This window comes from Hypomesus nipponensis, chromosome 23, assembly GCF_054491055.1.
Source record: "Hypomesus nipponensis isolate SF chromosome 23, ASM5449105v1, whole genome shotgun sequence".
In the NCBI taxonomy this organism is placed as follows: domain Eukaryota; kingdom Metazoa; phylum Chordata; class Actinopteri; order Osmeriformes; family Osmeridae; genus Hypomesus; species Hypomesus nipponensis.
Genome location: NC_140383.1, coordinates 12,942,348 through 12,960,504, shown reverse-complemented (window position 1 = coordinate 12,960,504; position 18,157 = coordinate 12,942,348). Strand labels below are relative to the sequence as shown.

Genomic DNA, 18,157 nt, shown 5'->3' with positions numbered 1-18,157 from the left:
GAAAGTCAAGATTTTATCAAGCCCCCACCCCTCCCAACCCTAGAGATCTAAAATGATTGGATTAGAGTATAAATAGGACCACCCAGCCCAGAGTGGAGAAGTATTGGCCACATTGCAAAAAAGGATCTCGTCTGATTAGATATTAGTGCTGTGGGGATTTGAGCTTGGGGTTGATTAGGAGTTCACTAGCAGAAAGCACTGCCTCTCTACTTTACCTCCTCTATCACACTCTCCCTCCACAATCTCTCAGTTTCTTTAGCCCTCCACCGTCATCTCATTTTTTATTCCTCTCTTCCACCTTTCTATCCTCTTGTTCACTCATATCCCTTACTTCCCATTACTCCAATTATACACTGTATTTGAGTCAACAGTATAGGCATAAGCCTGGGTAGACATTGTGAGTGTGAGCTCAGCTCTCCAGCAGGATGGACAGCACATGCAGCATAAATGTCCAACTGATGGACAGAGGGGTGGATGAAATGTCAATGGTCTCACACAAACCCCTACTGTCATAAGCAGGATATCACCAGGTAGAGTAGCCTGGTAGAGGAATGGTAATGACATCCTATAGACATGTACAGGGTTAAAATATTTTTTTATTAGGTCACGTTATTAACTAAAGAGTTGAATCAACATATCTTTCATCACAGTTTTCTTTGACATCAAACATACAGCAAGCGACAGTACCTAGTTTGGTTATTATAACGTTCATTCAGGTATGATCAATCACAGAGTTTTACATTGGATATCTTATAGCGTCTCTAAGGCACATCTAGAGTAAGGCAGTGTGCTGGGTAGTGTGTGATGTGGGAGGTGGATCAGAGTTGACTGCGAGGATTCTGGATAACCTCTCTCCATTTCTGGATAGGGGGGCTTCCTGTCTCCACCAGCCTCCGCAGCAGGATGCTAGGCTGCAGGTACGGCACGTCTGGCAGGGCCCGGTGGTGGTGCTCCAGCTTCTCCAGCACCCTGCCCAGCCCAACCATTCCCGCATAGAACATGGGCCCACCCCGATGACGTGGCCAGCCATAGCCGTGGACGTAGATGGCGTCCACGTCCTCCGGCCTGGCGGCGATGCCGTCCTCCAGGATGCGGAAGGCCTCGTTGATAAGTGCGTACAGGCAGCGCTCCAGGATCTCATCCCGGTCTACACGGCGTGCTGTCAGGCCGTGTCGGGTCCGGTACTCCTCCAGGAAGCTGTGGAGCCAAGGGTCTGGCCTGGCCTCTCGTCCCCTGGGCCCGTCATACTGGTACCAGCCCCGACCAGTCTTCTGGCCCAGGCGGCCTTGCTCACAAACCAGGTCTGGCAGGGGGCAGTATCTGCGGCCCCGACGCACTCTCATTGGTTGGCTTGGGTCCACGCCGGGTCCCGTCAGCCCATCTTCCTTCCTGATCCTCCAGCCCACATCCAGCCCAGAGAGGTCTGACATCTTGAAAGGCCCCATAGCCAATCCAAACTCCTCTAGAACCTGGTCCACCTGCTCAGGCGTGGCTCCTTCCTCCAACAGGAAGTTGGCTTGTTCCAGGTAGGGCTTCAGCATGCGGTTTCCCACAAAGCCAGGGCAGTTGCCCACGGCGACACTCACCTTGCCCATCCTCCTGCCCAGCAGCATGGCGGTGGCCACAGCCTCAGGGGAGGAGCGAGGACCACACACCACCTCCAGCAGCGTCATCACATGGGCCGGGGCAAAAAAGTGCATCCCCACCACCAGCTCGGGGCTGCGGGTGCAGCCAGCCAGGCGGTCCACGTCCAGGCCGGAGGTGTTGGTACAGAGCAGGGTGCCGGACCGACACACGGCTGACAGCTGGTGGAACACCTTCTCCTTCAGGGCCAGGTCCTCAAACACCGCCTCTATCACAAGCTCAGCACCGTCCACCTCGCGGAGGTCCGTGGTGAAGCGGAGGAGGTCAAGGGGCGGAGTGACCCCCTTTCTCTTGGATGCACGCTCCAACATGGTGGTCACTGCCTGCTTTGCCTCCATCAGCTGCTTCTCCTGCGTTTCCACGGCGACCACAGAAACCCCGGCCTGTGCCAGGGCCACGGTGATGCCCCTTCCCATGGTGCCCTGGCCTGCAGAGCAACACAGCACAGCATGAGGCACACATGGCCGACAGACAGCGGAGGACAGAATGCTGTACCCACAGTGAACTATGAGAGGAATTAATACAGCCCCACTTCTAATTTTTACCCTTTTTTTCTGTCAGATTGCTACAGAAATTCAGCTTGGTTGCCAAAAATATCTAATATTTTCTACTCGTGTTTTTAATGCATGAGCAGCTTAGGTCCTCAGATCAAGACTCCCCCTCCCCCCCTCTGACGAGAGCAGGGACTCCAACAGAATCAGTAGTCGCGCCAACAAACACACACACACACATCTGTCTAGGCATGCAGACTGGCACCAACAGCTGCCAAAGTCTACCAGAGCATGCATGTATACCCGAGAGCAGGTATTTGAATTCACGTCCACCCCTCCAACCCACCCCGACACATACAGTGCATCCGGAAAGTATTCACAACTCTTTACTTTTTCCACATGCTGTTATGTTACAGCCGTCTTCCAAAATTAATTAAGCTCTTTTTTTCCCCTCAAACTTCTGTAGACCTCCAAGACTGGATAGTAGGAGAAACAAAATTCTCTGGTCTGATGAAACAAAGATTGAACTCTTTGGCCGGAATATCAAGCATCATGTCTGGAGGAAACCAGGTATAGCTCATCACCTGGCCAATATCATCCCTACAGTAAAGCATGGTGGTGGCAGCACTCTGGACCTCAGACTGGGGCAAAGGTTCATCTTCCAACAGGACAACGACCCTAAGCACACAGCCAAGATATGAGTGTGGAGTGGCTTCGGGACAACTCTGTGAATGTCCTTGAGTGGCCCAGCCAGAGCCCAGACTTGATGAACCTGATTGAACATCTCTGGAGAAGTCTGAAAATCGCTGTGCACCGACACTCTCCATTCAACCTGATGGAGCTTGAGAGGTCCTGCAAAGAAGAATGGGAGAAACTTCCCAAAAATAGGTGCGCCAAAGTTGTAGCATCAAACTCAAAAAGACTTGAGGCTGTAATTGCTGGCAAAGGTGCTTCAACAAAGTATTGATCCATTTTTCCCAGGGACAATACTGTTTATAAGGCTGTGGAGATTTACAATAAAATAAGGTAATGTTGAGAACTAGATATGAAAGCCATGTAAGGCGGCAGCAGGCCTTGGGCACAGCAGTGTTGGAGAGTAATGGAGGTAGACCTCAGTGTATTGGGGAGTAATGGAAGCAGACCTCAGTGTGTTTGGGAGTACATTTTTGTTTTGGCTTTTAAGACAAACCCTCTCACCGATGACAGCTGCTTTGCAGACTAGCCTGGCCTTGCTGTTGTCCCAGCGCGCTCCGCTGGGCAGACTCCATTTCCCAACAACCCTTTGGGCAAAGAAGCAGTACTGCAGAGCGCGAGCCTGTCCTGAGTTGAAGAGGGTGGCCATCAGCTCCCCCTCCCTTTCCATGCCCCGGTCGTAGGGCAGGGTGGCAGCGGCCCGCACTGCCTGGACACATGCCACCGGCGCCATGGCCCCACGTGCGCGCTGGCGAACCCTCGCCATTGCCCCCTCAAAGAACTCATCCGCATCGGGAAGGGGCGGGCAGGGTCTCGTGCTCAGTCGACGGTCCCCCAGAGGCTTCCCTAAAACACCAACACAGGAGTAAAAGACAAAGGATGCAGCACCGTACAGGAGTGAAGACAGAGGTTAAGTGTGATAGAGCGACCTGCTTCAGTCTGTTACTGGTGTGGAAGTGTGGTACATAATGTGGGCATGTGAAAACACTTTTTAATACGGATATGGTATTGGGCTCATCCAAAACACACATTCACACACCTGTCCTCAGTTCTAATTCAAACCATGGAGCATTGAGAAAGGGGGATTGAGGCAAAATCTTGTTAAAAGCCTCTTAATACCTCTTTCTGTCTGCAGTGACATGATTACATGGGACAGTGGTGGGATCTCTCTGCGGCTTTATTGAATTACAGTCGTCTCTGGGTCTGGGCCAGAAACTGGGTCACCATGGCTGCACTTAAAGGGATAGCACCATTATTGGGGAAGCCATCATTTTAAGGTGTGAATTCCATTTATGAGACAAACACACCCACTCCCACAACTTGATACAGCATTCAGAACATCTTTCCAACTGTGTCTCACTAAACAGTTGTTTTAATGCAGTGCGACTTGTGTGTACTTTAGTACTTTAGGGCGGTATTGCTGCTCCAGTTAATCTGTAAATGGCACATATGTGAGAGTGTATTTGTAGTACAGGCTGAGGGGTGGGCTGCTTCTCTGGACAGATGTACGAGGCAGATGTTGCAACTACTGGTGAAAAAGTTAATCTCTTACACAGGAAGAATGGTTTAGTGGTATGAGTGTGTGTGGTGCGTGTGTGCTGTGACAGTAAAAACCCATTCTGACTCTTTGCTGGTGCTAATGAACATGCCTGTGTGGCGTTTCAGTCAAATCCCTGTACATCTTCAACAGACTTTCTTCTCTTTGTTTCAATGCCCCTGACTATTTCTCTTGAATCCACAGATCTTTCTCACATGCTTTGTTGCTCCTCTTCGGAAGACACCTTCTCCACCCACTCAAATCAGATTTTTGGCAGAGAGCAAAAAGTTGACACTTGAAGCAGCTCATATCGAGCAATACTTCTTAATTTTCTGACTTAGATCTAGAATGACTCATAACTATTTAGGTGAATCACAATTAATTGAGCAAATAATATTTCGCTGTGACACTTGTTTCATTATCTAGGTACATATCTGTCGCTTTGGGATTATATAGGAGAGAAGATAGGAAATGTATAACAATGCTCAAAATCTGCTCAGTGAGCAGGGCAGGCTTTAGGTGGAGTTTTTTGGGGCATCTGTTAAGCCCTCTATGACATTGCTTGTAAAAATGGAAAAATTAGCACAAATTTAGTTTGATTTGAGAAAAATCAGCTGGACAGGGATTCCCAGTTCTGGCAATTTTTCTAAAACCTACAGCTACTTGTTCCTAGTGAGGTCTGTCCTTAAACCATTGATCAGTTAACAACAATTAAAGATAATGATTAGTTTATTACTTCTATACTGTTTGAAATGTTCTGAATATAATGTTTGATCTATACCTTGCAATATTAACCCTTGGTTATGTCCAGGAAATAAATATGCTTATGTATTAATATATTTCTTGTATCATTAATAAACTGTTGTTATGCTGTCATTATGCTATGCCTGTATAGCCATAAGTTTGTTCTGTGTAAGATGCGACTAGGAAAGGCCTGTGTCACTGATAGGTCAGAAGTCAGAATATTTCCAAAGTGTATAATGCCAATGCATTTTTTAATGAGGAAAATAGGAGGCGCGACAAGGCCATTTCTAGGAGCCCTATCAAAAGACCTAAACAAAAGCTATCTAGCACACATTGTTCTTTTTCTGTGCCTGCAAAGGCTATGCTAATCATGTATCCTTGTATCCTCCCATATTGTGATACCATATACTCCCCTGATTTCCTGTATTCATTGTTCAGTCTTCTGTGAGACTTGAGTGTAACAGACACCTCCACCTCACTTTTGTGTAATAAATACATAGATTTTTGTCTTGAACTTGTCTTTACTATTCCTTTCATTGATTCGGTACTTTCATAGCAATTGGGTGTTATCTATTACGTCTTCACTAGGTAATGTCATGTAGACACAGGTATTTCTGCCTGCAGAAAATCAAAGTGGCTTTTACAAAACCTGCTTCCTTCAGGCAATCATACTGGTAATGACACATGCTCCCTTAAGGCTGTGCTGCACTGTGGCAAGGAAACTCATGTTCTGTGAAGGGTGGCAGCCTCTTTAATTCATGACACCAGGAGAGAGTGAAGTCTACAGTTACATGCTGCAACAATACAGTGGCTTCCCAACCGACCCCACAGAACGACCAGCAGAGACTTAAAATGTCTGCCCTCCAAGAAGAAACTAATGCAGGACAGGCCAATACAGAAGCTGCCAATGTTTATTTGTTCAGCAATTAAGCCTTCTCTAATCCACACTGTGTTTTGAGACAGCAATAGTCCCCTGGCTACTCATATTATTTTTATCATTATGTAAATATGCTTCGCCTTGTTATGACCTGCAGTGGGTAATTAGACAGAGACAAGTCTTCCTAGCCATGCAAGTCCTGGGTGGACAGACACTGGAGCACCCGGCCCAGTCTTACTAATCAGATTGTATGCATGGTAAGATGACATGATTAATATTCTAACAATGTTTGTCCCTTTCGCCTTTTTGAATAATACATCAAATGCACTGATGACATGCGAACACATCTGACAGTGGGTATAAAACATTCATATCTGCTCTGTTCCAGAAGACCTAGCTAACACTGCTGCCTTGATCTCCCCTACCGACTGACTCCAGCTACATGCCAACAGGAGGTGCCCCTCTCTGGAGCTTTGTGTGTGTATGAGTATGCACATGTGTGTGTTTGTACTGTATACTATATGGCCAACAACCACCTGGGGATATCTCATACCTGAAACACACAGTGCAAACTCCACTGCCAGATCTCTGGCGTTCTGCTCAGTGACCTGATCCACAATCCCCAGCTTCAGAGCTTCTGCAGCCGACACCTGACGTCCTGTGGAGAACAATTACAACAACAGAAAAAGTCTGAATTTGACTGGAGTAGCTCCTTGTAGACACAGTATTAAATTAATTATTCCACTTTTCTATCAATAAAAACACTATTTATACAGTTTTGTGCTACGGTTTGGGAACCCCTAGTCTATTACTGTGAATAGCTAAGCGGGTAAACGATTACATGATTTCCAAATGGTTAAAGATTTTAAAAAATTCAAATATTTTAAGCAAGATTACTTTTTTATTTCAATTTGTACAGTTTTTGTAATAACAAAAAAGGAAAAGGGCCTGAAGCAAAAGTTTGGGCATTGTCAATACTTAATAACACCTCCTTGGCCAAGTATCACAGCTTGTTAAGGTTTTATGTAGCCAGCTAAGAGTTTTTCAATTCTTCTTTGGGGGATTATCATCCATTTTTCCTTGCAAAAGGCTTCGAGTTCTGTGAGGTTCTTGGGCCATCTGGCGTGCACTGGTCTTTTGAGGTCTATCCACAGATTTTTGATAATGTTTAGATCGGGGGACTGTGAGGGCCATGGCAAAACCTTCGGCTTTGCCTCTTGAGGTAGTCCATTGTCGATTTTGAGGTGTGTTTAGGATTATTATCCTGTTGCAGAAGCCATCTTCTCATCAGCTTTTTAGCAGACGATGTGATGTTTACTTCCAGCATTTGCTTAAATTTAATTGAATCCATTCTTCCCTCTACCTGTGAAATGTTGCTCCCCTGCCCCAGGCTGCAACACAAGCCCAAACCATGATCGATCCACCCCCGTGCTTAACAGTTGGAGAGGTGGTTTTTTTCATGAAATTCTGCACCCTTTTTTCTCCACACAGACCCTTTCTCATTGCGGCCAAAAGACTTGCACAATACTTTTTTTCAAAATGCATTAGGCTTGTTTAGATGTTCCTTTGCAAACTTCTGAGGAATTATGTGGTGAAGACTAGGGGTATCGAGAACCGGTTCCTTTTTAGAACCAGTTCAAAATTTCCAAGAACCGTGGAGTCAATAAGACAAGCACATTTTGATTCCTCATTTCAGTTCCTAACTTTATAACGAAGGGTACTTTGATCCCTAGGTGGTATTTCTCTGTAGATAAATTTGCAAGAGGTTTCTTCCGCACTGTCGCTTGTACTACCCCGGTTGAGCATTTCACATGACTACTGATTGGTTGACTTTGCAGCTCCAATATACGCTAAAGCCCAAAAGTTTATAGCTTACTGCCTCTTCATTACATGATATACCAACAAAACGAAACAAAAATGGCAGAGTTGGGCACAAAATTGCTCAAATGAATTTGTCTGAGAGCTTATAGAATATAAAGTAATAGATTCATGTTGAGGATTGGACCAGTTGCATAAACTTGTTTTAAGACTAGTCTTAGCCTTAGACTGTCTTAAATTGTCAGGGGGCTGGCAGCAGTACAAGTCATAAATCCCACCCCCTACATGTTAGCGGATGAGGACATGAGCCAAACAAAAATATCTAAGTGCACATCTAATTATTTCTTTACAAAGATGCTTTCTGTCATGTTAGGTAGTTCTTATCACACGTGTCTGTTCAAGTGCAATTTTTTGGGGTAGTTGATAGCAGCACGGTCAGACGGTAATTATAGTGTATGTATAGTACAAGATAAGATAATAGGCCTTCAAATGTTGAATACATACAAAAAAGCACAACATTTTGTTTTTCACAGAAATATCAATGGTCATATTTGCACATCAGAATCAGTGCTTACAGAACATAATATTCTAATATGTTTATCTCCAAAAGATTATGGGAATTTGAACCAAGATTTGATAAGAACTGGATTCGAAAAACAGAATAGGAATCGATAAAATTGAAACCATACACAACCCTAGGGAGGACACAGGAAAGGTTTTCTTCTGATGACTCTTCCATGAAAGTCATAGTAGTGCAGGTATCGCTGCATAGTAGAACAGTGCACCACAACTCTGTTAAAGGTCACATGACATGAAAACTTCACTTTAGGAGGTTATTTAACGTTAATATGAGTTCCCCTAGCCTGCCTTTTGGTCCCCCAGTGGCCTATTTTCGATAGGTGTAAACCAAGTCCTGGGTGTTCTTCTCCGCCTTTGAGAAAATGGCGTAGCTGGTAGTGGCGGCGCTTGCAATGTCAAAGGTGGCAGGATCGTACCCAGTGCGGGACCTAAAAAGCCAGATCCCTCTAACTTTTAAAATAATGTCATATTTTATTATTATATCCTAGCCATTGATGCATTAATCATTGCTGCCTTTCAAAGATGTCAGGTAAAAAGCTATTAATTAATTATTTTTTACCCCCTGGGGGAGGGGGGTGTCACTCTTGCCTGTCTTCAAAACTCGAGAGCCCTGCTGTTTCCTTAACTTGAGCCAATACAAAGTTGCCAATACAAAGTTGGCCTTGCTGACCATCTGAAATTAAGTTCTGGATCAGTACTTCTTGGTCCAGCTACAAACCTCAGACAAGTCAGTCAACTAACGCTAAATCATTTTGTTGCTTACTATATGGTTACCTAGCTTGCTACCCTTAGAATCTGTCTGTAACATTAGCTCTTCAGCTATCATTCTGTAACACAGTGTTGTACGCTTTGTTGTTATGTGGATAACGTTCTGCTGTTGGTGTTATGGCGCGCGCAATATCCGCTTTCCCCACATTGAAATGACTGAGTGTGCAGTCAACTGATAACTAACCAGGGTTATCAGATGAGAATGGTCAAATTCGAGGCATCTTACAGCAACGGGTCTACGAGCCATTGCGATACATCCGCTGTAAACATTAGTGATGTGTCGTTCGTGAACAATTCGTTCATTTTGAACGAATCCTTATAAGGACTCGGGAGTAACGAGTCCTCTCAACAAGTGATTCGTTCATTTCCCGACTCTTCCCGTCTTTCTACGAGTCTTTGGATCATTTTTCACGTGACCTGCATAGGCTCTGTAGTTACCTGAATAGTCCCTTTTGCGTGGCCGCTGTTTTAGTAAGATGTGAATGATATTCGCTCAAGTCATCATACTGACTGGTTTTGTTATTTTCACTTTACATTTACACTTACAGTTTAGTGCAGTGTAATTGTTTGACGTGATAATTAAATGCTAGTGTGATAATACATGACCAAATCATACAAACTCATGATACATTATTTTAATGCAGGAATTTCTTTTGAAATAGTATCATGCACTTACCTACATGAGAATATGTTTGCAGTGGAAACACGTATCATACACGTACCCCCCCCCCGGTTGAAATGAACGAATGACTCGAAAAAGATTCGTTCATTTTACTGAACGAGATTTAAAGAACCGAATCAATCAAATGAACCGAACTTCCCATCACTAGTAAACATTAGCGCATGGTGCCGCCTCTCTCCTCCTCATTTACCATTTAAAGCTACAGACACAGAAACAGCACGTTCTGAGGAAAGCTCATTGTGGGACTACTCGTAGTGACTATAATTCTGCACCAAGGGTGAATTTCGGGAAAGAGACTTCAGGTACAGTATTAGGGGACCACTAAGGCCTATATAAAAGCATCCAAAAACAGCATTTCATGTGACCTTTAAATGTGAGTCTGTTTAATTGGGTTTTTGATACAATCCTACGAGCAGTTTTCACTGAAAGTTTTCTTGGTCTTCCAGAACTCAACTTGTCCTCCACCATTCCCGTTAACTGCCATTTCTTAATTACATTACAAACTGAGGAAATGGCTACCTGAAAATGCTTTGCTATCTTCTTATAGCCTTCTCCTTGTTGATACAAGGTTTGAAGAGTATTTATAAAGCTTTTACATTTGCATCACCTGGCCTTTCCTATGGATGATAGTGTCATAGCCTATGATACAAGTCATAGCCCTAACAAGCCAATTAAGATCTGAGACCTTGGTAAAAGTTATCTGAGAGCTCAAATATCTTGGTGTGCACAAACATTTTCATGGTGCTTTCTTTCTTTCTTTCACTTTTTTCAAATTGTACAAAAACAAAACAAAAATAAATCTTGCTTAAAATGTTATGTTTCATGATTAACTTTATGCCTTTGGAGATCAGTTCATCTTCGATTCACAGTAACAGAAATTGACATTTGCATAAAACTTTAAGTCTGATACCACATTCGATTAGCTCAAGAAAAACAAAACTGAGAAAAGTATGCCCCCTGCTGGACATATTTAATAACCCATGAAAATGTGTCTGTTCTAATACCTCAACCAATCAATGATTAATTTATATGACCCCCGTGTTACCTGTTGTAATGAGGTCCAGAGCTGCAGGGACACCTATCAGTCTGGGCAGACGCTGACTGCCTCCTGCAGCTGGGAGCAGGCCTAAGGTCACCTCAGGAAGGCCAAGACGGGCCTGGAACACACAGACAGTATGCATGCACGCACGTGTAGTCTACACATACACGTAAGTGCCCTAATAGAACAGGGCTGTGCTCCTCTCTAATGACCTTTGCTTGTTATTATAGAAGTCTCTGCAGTAGCAAATTATTGCAAGATCCATCTCTGGTTGCAGTCAGTCAGACATTGACCCAAGAGAACAATGTAACCAACCTTTGAATGTGCAATCCGGTAGTGACAGCCCAGGGCCAGCTCCAGACCGCCCCCCAGTGCTATCCCCTCGATGGCGGCCACAACTGGCTTCTGTGCGGCCTCTATGGCATGGATCATAGGCACAAGAGGGGGTCCTGACATTGGCCCAGCAAACTCCCTGATATCCGCACCTATTAGGCAGAAGACAATGCAAAGGTGTTAAATCATCCAGGATATTTTTTTTAACACTGCAACTACAGAAAGACTATTCAGATTTTTGGAATACAAATAAAATAGCTTACCGCCACAGAAGCTGCCATTCTGTCCGCAGATGACCACGGCGTTGACTTTGGAGTCTTTTAAAGCTCTCTTTACTGTGTCCACGATGCCGTGTCTAACCACTGCACTGTGATGGACAACAGCTCGTTGATTAATACGACTCCTGTCCTTGATCTGCTCATATGGCTTTGTGTAATACATAGATATACACATTTCAAATCACTGTCCAGGGCTCCAGACTGCGACCAAATGGTCGCATTTTGCGCCCAGTTTTTGAGACAATGCATTTTTTACAAGCACTCCCGCATGTGCGACCTACAAATTTGGAATTAATTGGGTGCACAATGTCAACATACGTTAGCAACGACGAATAGATACGTAGTAAGACAGCGATATCAGCGTGCCCTCAGCATTAGTAGCTAAAAGTCTAGAGAAGTTGAGGCTATTTTTCGTTAGGTAGCTATAAACCTAGCTAAAAGTCTTGGGAAGTTTAGGCTATTTTTCGCAAGGTTCCTAAGAAACATGTCTTAATCTGCCAGACAAGTGGGTTCCCCTTCGTTCTTTTGGTGAGCAGTTTCACGAGCCCTACTTGCCCGGCTTCATGGAGCCGAGCAGCTAAATACTTATTTAGCACTAGCGTTGCTACTATATCCCTGCCTGTGTTTGAGCTGTTGCGCTGTTATACTCAGCAAGTATCGTGTTGTTATGTCAGAGGACTGATCGAAAAGTGCAACATACATTTAAGTAATTTAGCTAAGACTTGCATGTACAGTACGTAATGTCACATTAAATAATGTACTTAAACTCAAGCGTATATGGTGCGTCGCTGTCAGTTGTAAAAATGACAGTAAAACAGTAAAAAACGGACCCATCTGCATCCGACGCAGGCACGCCACACAATTTCACCAGAAATTGTACCAGGGGCAATTCCAGGATCAGACCTTTAGGGGTGCTCAGCCCCTAATGAGAATGTGACATGAATACAGTGCCTTGCAAAAGTGCTAAACTTAAACCCCTTTGCTAATATAAATCCCTAATTTCACTGGATAACGATTAATACATTTATAAATTATTATGCAAAATATTGAATGAATTAAAAAATTAAGGATGTCCCTTTCTTCATGAAGTACCAGCATCAAATGATAATAAACAATATATAAAAATTATTTAATTTTTTAGGGGAGCTGAGATTAAATTTAGGGGTGCTTGAGCACTCCTAAAAAGGGTCTAAAATTGCCACTGAATTGTAACCTCTCTAGTTACATTAATAAATGCATTGCAGGTCAATATAAGGTGTGCCCCTAAATTTTCCTCCTGCGCTCCTTAAATTTTCAGTCAGGTGCTGCTGTGCTCCTAGTAAAAAAAAAGTTAGTCTGGAGCCCTGCTGTCTGTACATTTTTTTTTTTAATGAAAACAAGATTTAAAATGACCTGTCGTCCTGTAGGTGCAGAGTATATTGCAAATTGTTAATTTGAGCAAATCTGAGAATTGCGCTGCATGCATAGTCAGTTTGTCCTGCATGCATATCCCATATTAGAACTTTCTTACCTGAGTGCGTTGACAGGAGGGTTCTGAAGAGTGATCAGTGCAACTGATCCCGAAATGTTAGTGTACTGCGCCATTACGTTGATCACACACAGAGACAACTACTCAAACTCCGTGGTAAATGGCCAGTCTTGAACTTTAGAACTTGGTTTGGCACGTCGCCATTACCTTTACCACACAACTGTTTGTGTTTAGTGATTGCGGTTCTTAGGACTCCGCCAGATACAAAATACGGATATGACGTATCCTCCTCAAATGTGGATATGACGTTGTCTTTAATTCATGTTTTTGACGCGGCATTCATCCGCGTATTACGAACATAGAGTCAGAGCCTGTCGTTGAGAAATCTCCGATTTAATTGTAGGTTTTGCATGTTCAACATGGATTATAGTCCGAAAGGCTATGGCTTTCTACACTTGCCGTCTGGCACACAAATGCGGTGTTTGATAAGTCTCAAACCTTTTAAGACTTAGCACTTATCCGCCCAAGTACCTCTACAAAATAATGTGTGCCAAAATAATACATCCTGACAAGCCATGCTGGGGGGTGTTCCATCAACGTTGCTAACGCAAGTCGCGCTAACACGAATAAGTCTCACTTGGGTAAACGTCAATTTAGACTTAAGCCTCAAGCCGTTCCACTAACGTTCCGTTCCACTAACAGGCAACGCTAATTCAAGCTAGACCTCAAGCTTACACTCTGCAGCCCAGGGGCCCGTTCGTCGTAGGGGTTGAAGCTAAGCTAATCCATTGTCCCTTTAGCCCGTTAACATTAGCGAGCTAACTGAGAACCACTAATATCGGTTCGTCGACGGCTGATCCGCATCCAAATCATGTGGTTAATTTCAATCAGGCTAAACTTGTCAGGGCAAGTGCACGAGCACGTCCTACTTCAAAAGGCAGGAAAGGTCGATCACCAAAACCGTGATTTTCTAACGGTATGATGGCGGAAAAGACGAAAGTTAAAGCGGTGATATTCTCGCCATCTGAGCAAACTATTATAATGAGTCTCTACAAAGACAATAACCATATTATCATGGCTAAGTCAAACACCGCCACCGCTGCCAGAGCAAGACAGGCATCTTGGCAAAAAAAATTGCCGATAAACTAAATGCGTATTTTGGTAAAATGTATAGGCTCATCTTTAGTGCCTTATTACCCCAATCAATCAGATCACATTTCTTTAAATGTGCCTGCTGGCAGGCTTAATGGAAATTAATCATCAAATGAGATCTTGCTAGCGAAAATAATGATATAAACTCTTTCTGAATAAGTATAAAAACAAGGCCAAAGAGTATCTAATTGATACGAATTCATAGACACTTATGAGGATATATGTAGGGTGATATAAGGTAAAATGGGCCACTTTTTGGTAAATCTTTGGGACAACAATACAATACCATATACCTTTTCCATGTGTTTTTATGATTACTTATGACTGTTTTTGATAATTTTTTGTTGAAATGATGTAATAAAATATAATTATTTAGGCCCTACAGTTCTTGAAACATCAGCTGTGCCAACTTTTTTTGCACGAGCAGTTTCAGGTAAAATGGGCCAGTGAAACTGCAAAGGGAAATTGTAATTTATCATCAATTTTAATTTTAAAACACAGTTGCTTATACAGCCACATAACATTTAAACTGCATTAAACAAACATATTCATATGTGCCATAATTTAAAAAAAAATGATCCTGAAGCCCAGACTCGTCACAGTTCCATATATATGTGACGGTGGGCCCTCAATACCCAGCTCGACCAAAAGGCTCTCATACTGGTTAAACCACTGGCTAACCACCTCTTTGTTGAGTCCAGCAGCCCGTGCTGCAGACAGGACCTCTGGCTTGCGCATCCCAAGCTCTGGGTTGTGCTTTAGAAAGTTCTTAAACCAGTAAAATCCGGCCCTCCCTGCTGTCTTGAAGAAACCAGATATGTTGTTCTTGGCTGCAAAATCAAAGGCCACTTGCTGGACATCACGTTTTGTGAAGGGAAACCCCCTCTGCGCCAATGTGTTGAGGGTGGCAGCAAGCTCCCTTTCCGCCTCCTGTGGAAGGTAGGGCTTCCGCCCTGACACATGTTCACTGCCAGTCACCTTTCCACTGATGCGTCTTTGCAGTGTGGATCGCGGCACACCCCATGCTCTTGATAAGAGGTGCACACTCACTGTAATTCCTTTCTTCTCTCCCTCCATGTATTCATCTAAGGCCCCCTTCATCCTCTCCTCTTTCCACAGATTGTAATTGTTTGGCTTTCTTTTCCATCCCTGTTTTATCTTTGTATCTTTTCCTCTCTGGTCCTTGCTCCTCCTCTCTTTTCTCTCCCTTTCCTTCTCCCTCTCTCCTCTCGCTTCCTTCTCGTTCGCCATACTCACTGTACATAAAATATCTACTACCATTATTACTGTTGGGGGGGTCATGGTGTGACACACACACACACACCCTCACACACACTCCAACACATGTATGTGTGTTTGTGAGGGACACAGATGATGGCCCATTTTAGCTGAAACCATGTTGCCCATTTTACCTCAGTGGGTTAAGGTAAATTGGGCCACCAAGAAAAACATCACTTTTTCAAAAAATATGTTCATATACCAAACTAACAACATTATTTCTGATTGATGCCATCAAGACAGATATTATGCATAGTTTTTTATGCGCATGTTTAAAAATTTTTTTTTAATCATCCTTATAATAGTTTAGTTAGATTTGGTATGCCAGGCTACTTACCATGCAGCTTTCTGGTGCAGTCTTGTTTGAATTATTGGCCCGCCCACCATAGCAACCATAAAGCAATCAAATCCCCTGTTACTTGTCAGGGCTGGGACCCCCAAACCTTAAATGGCCCATTTTACCTGATATCACCCTATATATATGTATATGCATGTAGGCCTATGTGTAAATCCGTCTTTGATTTCATTGACTGGGACATGCCAGCTGGTTAAGCGACCAAGTAGGCCTACACTTTTCTTACAGCTACGCATGCTGCGGCTTTGCCAATGTTTTCTGCATCGCCTATACTGTATAAAAATGTAGCCTACCTGACGCAAAAAACCTCAAGGCTATGCAGAGAGTCTGAAGCACAGTAAAAGTTTCAAGTAGCTTTATTGTCAACTTCTTCACGTCAAGACATAAAAAGGAATCGATATGACGTTTCCCACTCTCCCACAGTGAAACATAAAAAGCACAGGCACAACAGATAAGACATTTCTTAAAACATAGCGTTACATATTCACATACAGCAGCATAAGCTCATAAAACATAGCTTGCTGCGGCGTGTGATATTTGCAATGTACGGCCCGAGAAGGTCTTGCAAATGAGTCCTTGTCGGCTGAATCGATATCGCTCAAACAAGAACTAATCCGTGTGAAATAAAGGATTGGCGATCGCGAAGAACTTGGTATGGAAAGCTAATCGAACTATATATCTCCTTGGTCAGCTGGGTCTCTCAAAAAGGGAGCTGCCAATTATTTTCCGGGGGTGTGGCAAGCTTATCCAGCCACACTTACGTTAGCCTGCTCTCGAGCAGGTTAGTGCTAATGGATGTGTTACTATGGTGATTTATCTAAACTTGCTTCCACGAACCAAAAAGAGGGGCGTGTTTTATCTTAGCCTGAAAGTTAGCTCGCTAAACTGCTTAGCGAGCTACGACGAATACCCCCCAGATCAGGCGATCGTCGAAAAGAGGACTTATGTCGCAAAGCGTAAAGCAGCAGAGAGGTGTTGTTTCAGCAGTGTCAATTTATTTTTTTAATTTTTGGGGAATTGCACTTGATGTGGGCTAATAATGTTTTTGTCTTCACATCTTGAACAAAATCAATAAATTACTTCAAAATAACTTAACTGATAGGCTAAATGCTGAGCTTTAAGATAAAAGGGAAAGATAACCATGACTATAACAGGGATTCACTGAAATGAGTAGTATTGCACAGATCCAGCATTGACTTTTTAGATCAGAAGGTGACCCATTGCACACTTTGTTTGGCAGAACAGTCATGTTAAATTGCACGGCATGACTATCATTATTATATCACAAGTATTTCCAATTAACATAGTCTGCCTCCACAGATCCAGAGGGGTTTGGACAGTGATATACTCACTTTGGGAAGGCATGCCCTACTGGGAACATTAGGGCAGATTGTTGGGCACAGAATCTAATTGTCTTCTTTGGAAAGAGCAACATGTGGGACACTGTCATGTAGGGGCAGCATAAAGGGCACTTCATAACAGCACCCTTTTCCATTGGAAGTAAGGGCATGGGAACAGTCCAATTTAGGCCATTATAAGGGCACCATATAGGGTACTGCATCACATTTTCTATACTATAAAGGATCTCGTTAAGACATGTTTTTACATTTATAGAGGGCACACTGTCATTTATTGCGTGGGGCATCCTGGGCACTCAAGCATATTTCACAATGTGAATGGCAGACAGTAGGGCACTTTGTCTAATTTTTGCCACTCTAAGGCATTTTAGAAACACTTTCAACCATGGGGGCACCTGGCAGTCACTCCCTGAGTCTTCCAATGGGCCTGGAAACACCCATGGGGACAGTATATTGCACCTATAATATTGGGGAAGCCAGAGGAGAGGTAATATAGAGTCTTGTCAACATATTGGCTACTTTAAACAATGAAAATACTTTATACAATTGAATAAAAAGTCTCCTTGATTCTTTGTGTTTCACGATTACCTGAAAAACGGATGATAATATTCAGGTACTGCTTGGAGCAAAGTATACATTTCATAATTCCTGGCAAAGTACAAGAACGTCCCACATGCAAAGACATAGACAGATGCAGACAGACTGAACAGTGTCAAGGTTTGGCTACACTGGGTTTGCTTCCTTGTGTGTGATTCCAGCAGACTACATAGTCTAGGCCTACCTACATAAACTGCAGTCTACTACCCTCCTTTCTACTATTATAGTCTACTCTCCTTTCTATTACTTTCTACAAAGGATGGTAGGCTGCTCTTATGTGTTCATTGCCATCCTTAAGAGTTGCTAAAGTGTTATATATATATATATATATTATTTATGTTTTATTTTATTTAAGAATGACAATTAAATCTATCTAGATAAACTACCAATGGCTTTTGAAAACAGATAAAGTGACATTATTTATTAACTTGTTAATTTAAATTAATATATTTTTTGGAGATGAAGT

The 18,157-nt window shown here is 43.2% G+C and overlaps 1 protein-coding gene across 2 annotated transcripts; it reads right to left on the bottom strand.

Annotated features, from left to right (window-relative positions):
* Positions 1–578: 578 nt before the first annotated feature.
* Positions 579–13,823, bottom strand: ehhadh (enoyl-CoA, hydratase/3-hydroxyacyl CoA dehydrogenase). Of its 2 annotated transcripts, none has more exons than XM_084689582.1 (7): positions 12,994–13,823; positions 11,469–11,572; positions 11,188–11,357; positions 10,879–10,990; positions 6,540–6,644; positions 3,333–3,674; positions 579–2,071 (listed from the first exon to the last, which is right to left on the bottom strand). In XM_084689582.1, the coding sequence occupies exons 1-7, from the start codon at positions 13,065–13,067 to the stop codon at positions 819–821; spliced, it is 2,160 nt and encodes a 719-aa protein (XP_084545708.1). In that variant the 5' UTR covers positions 13,068–13,823; the 3' UTR covers positions 579–818. The 2 variants fall into 2 exon arrangements, with proteins under 2 accessions (XP_084545708.1, XP_084545709.1); XM_084689583.1 differs by having other exon boundaries at positions 11,469–11,631; positions 12,994–13,822.
* Between the last annotated feature and the right edge of the window lie 4,334 nt (positions 13,824–18,157).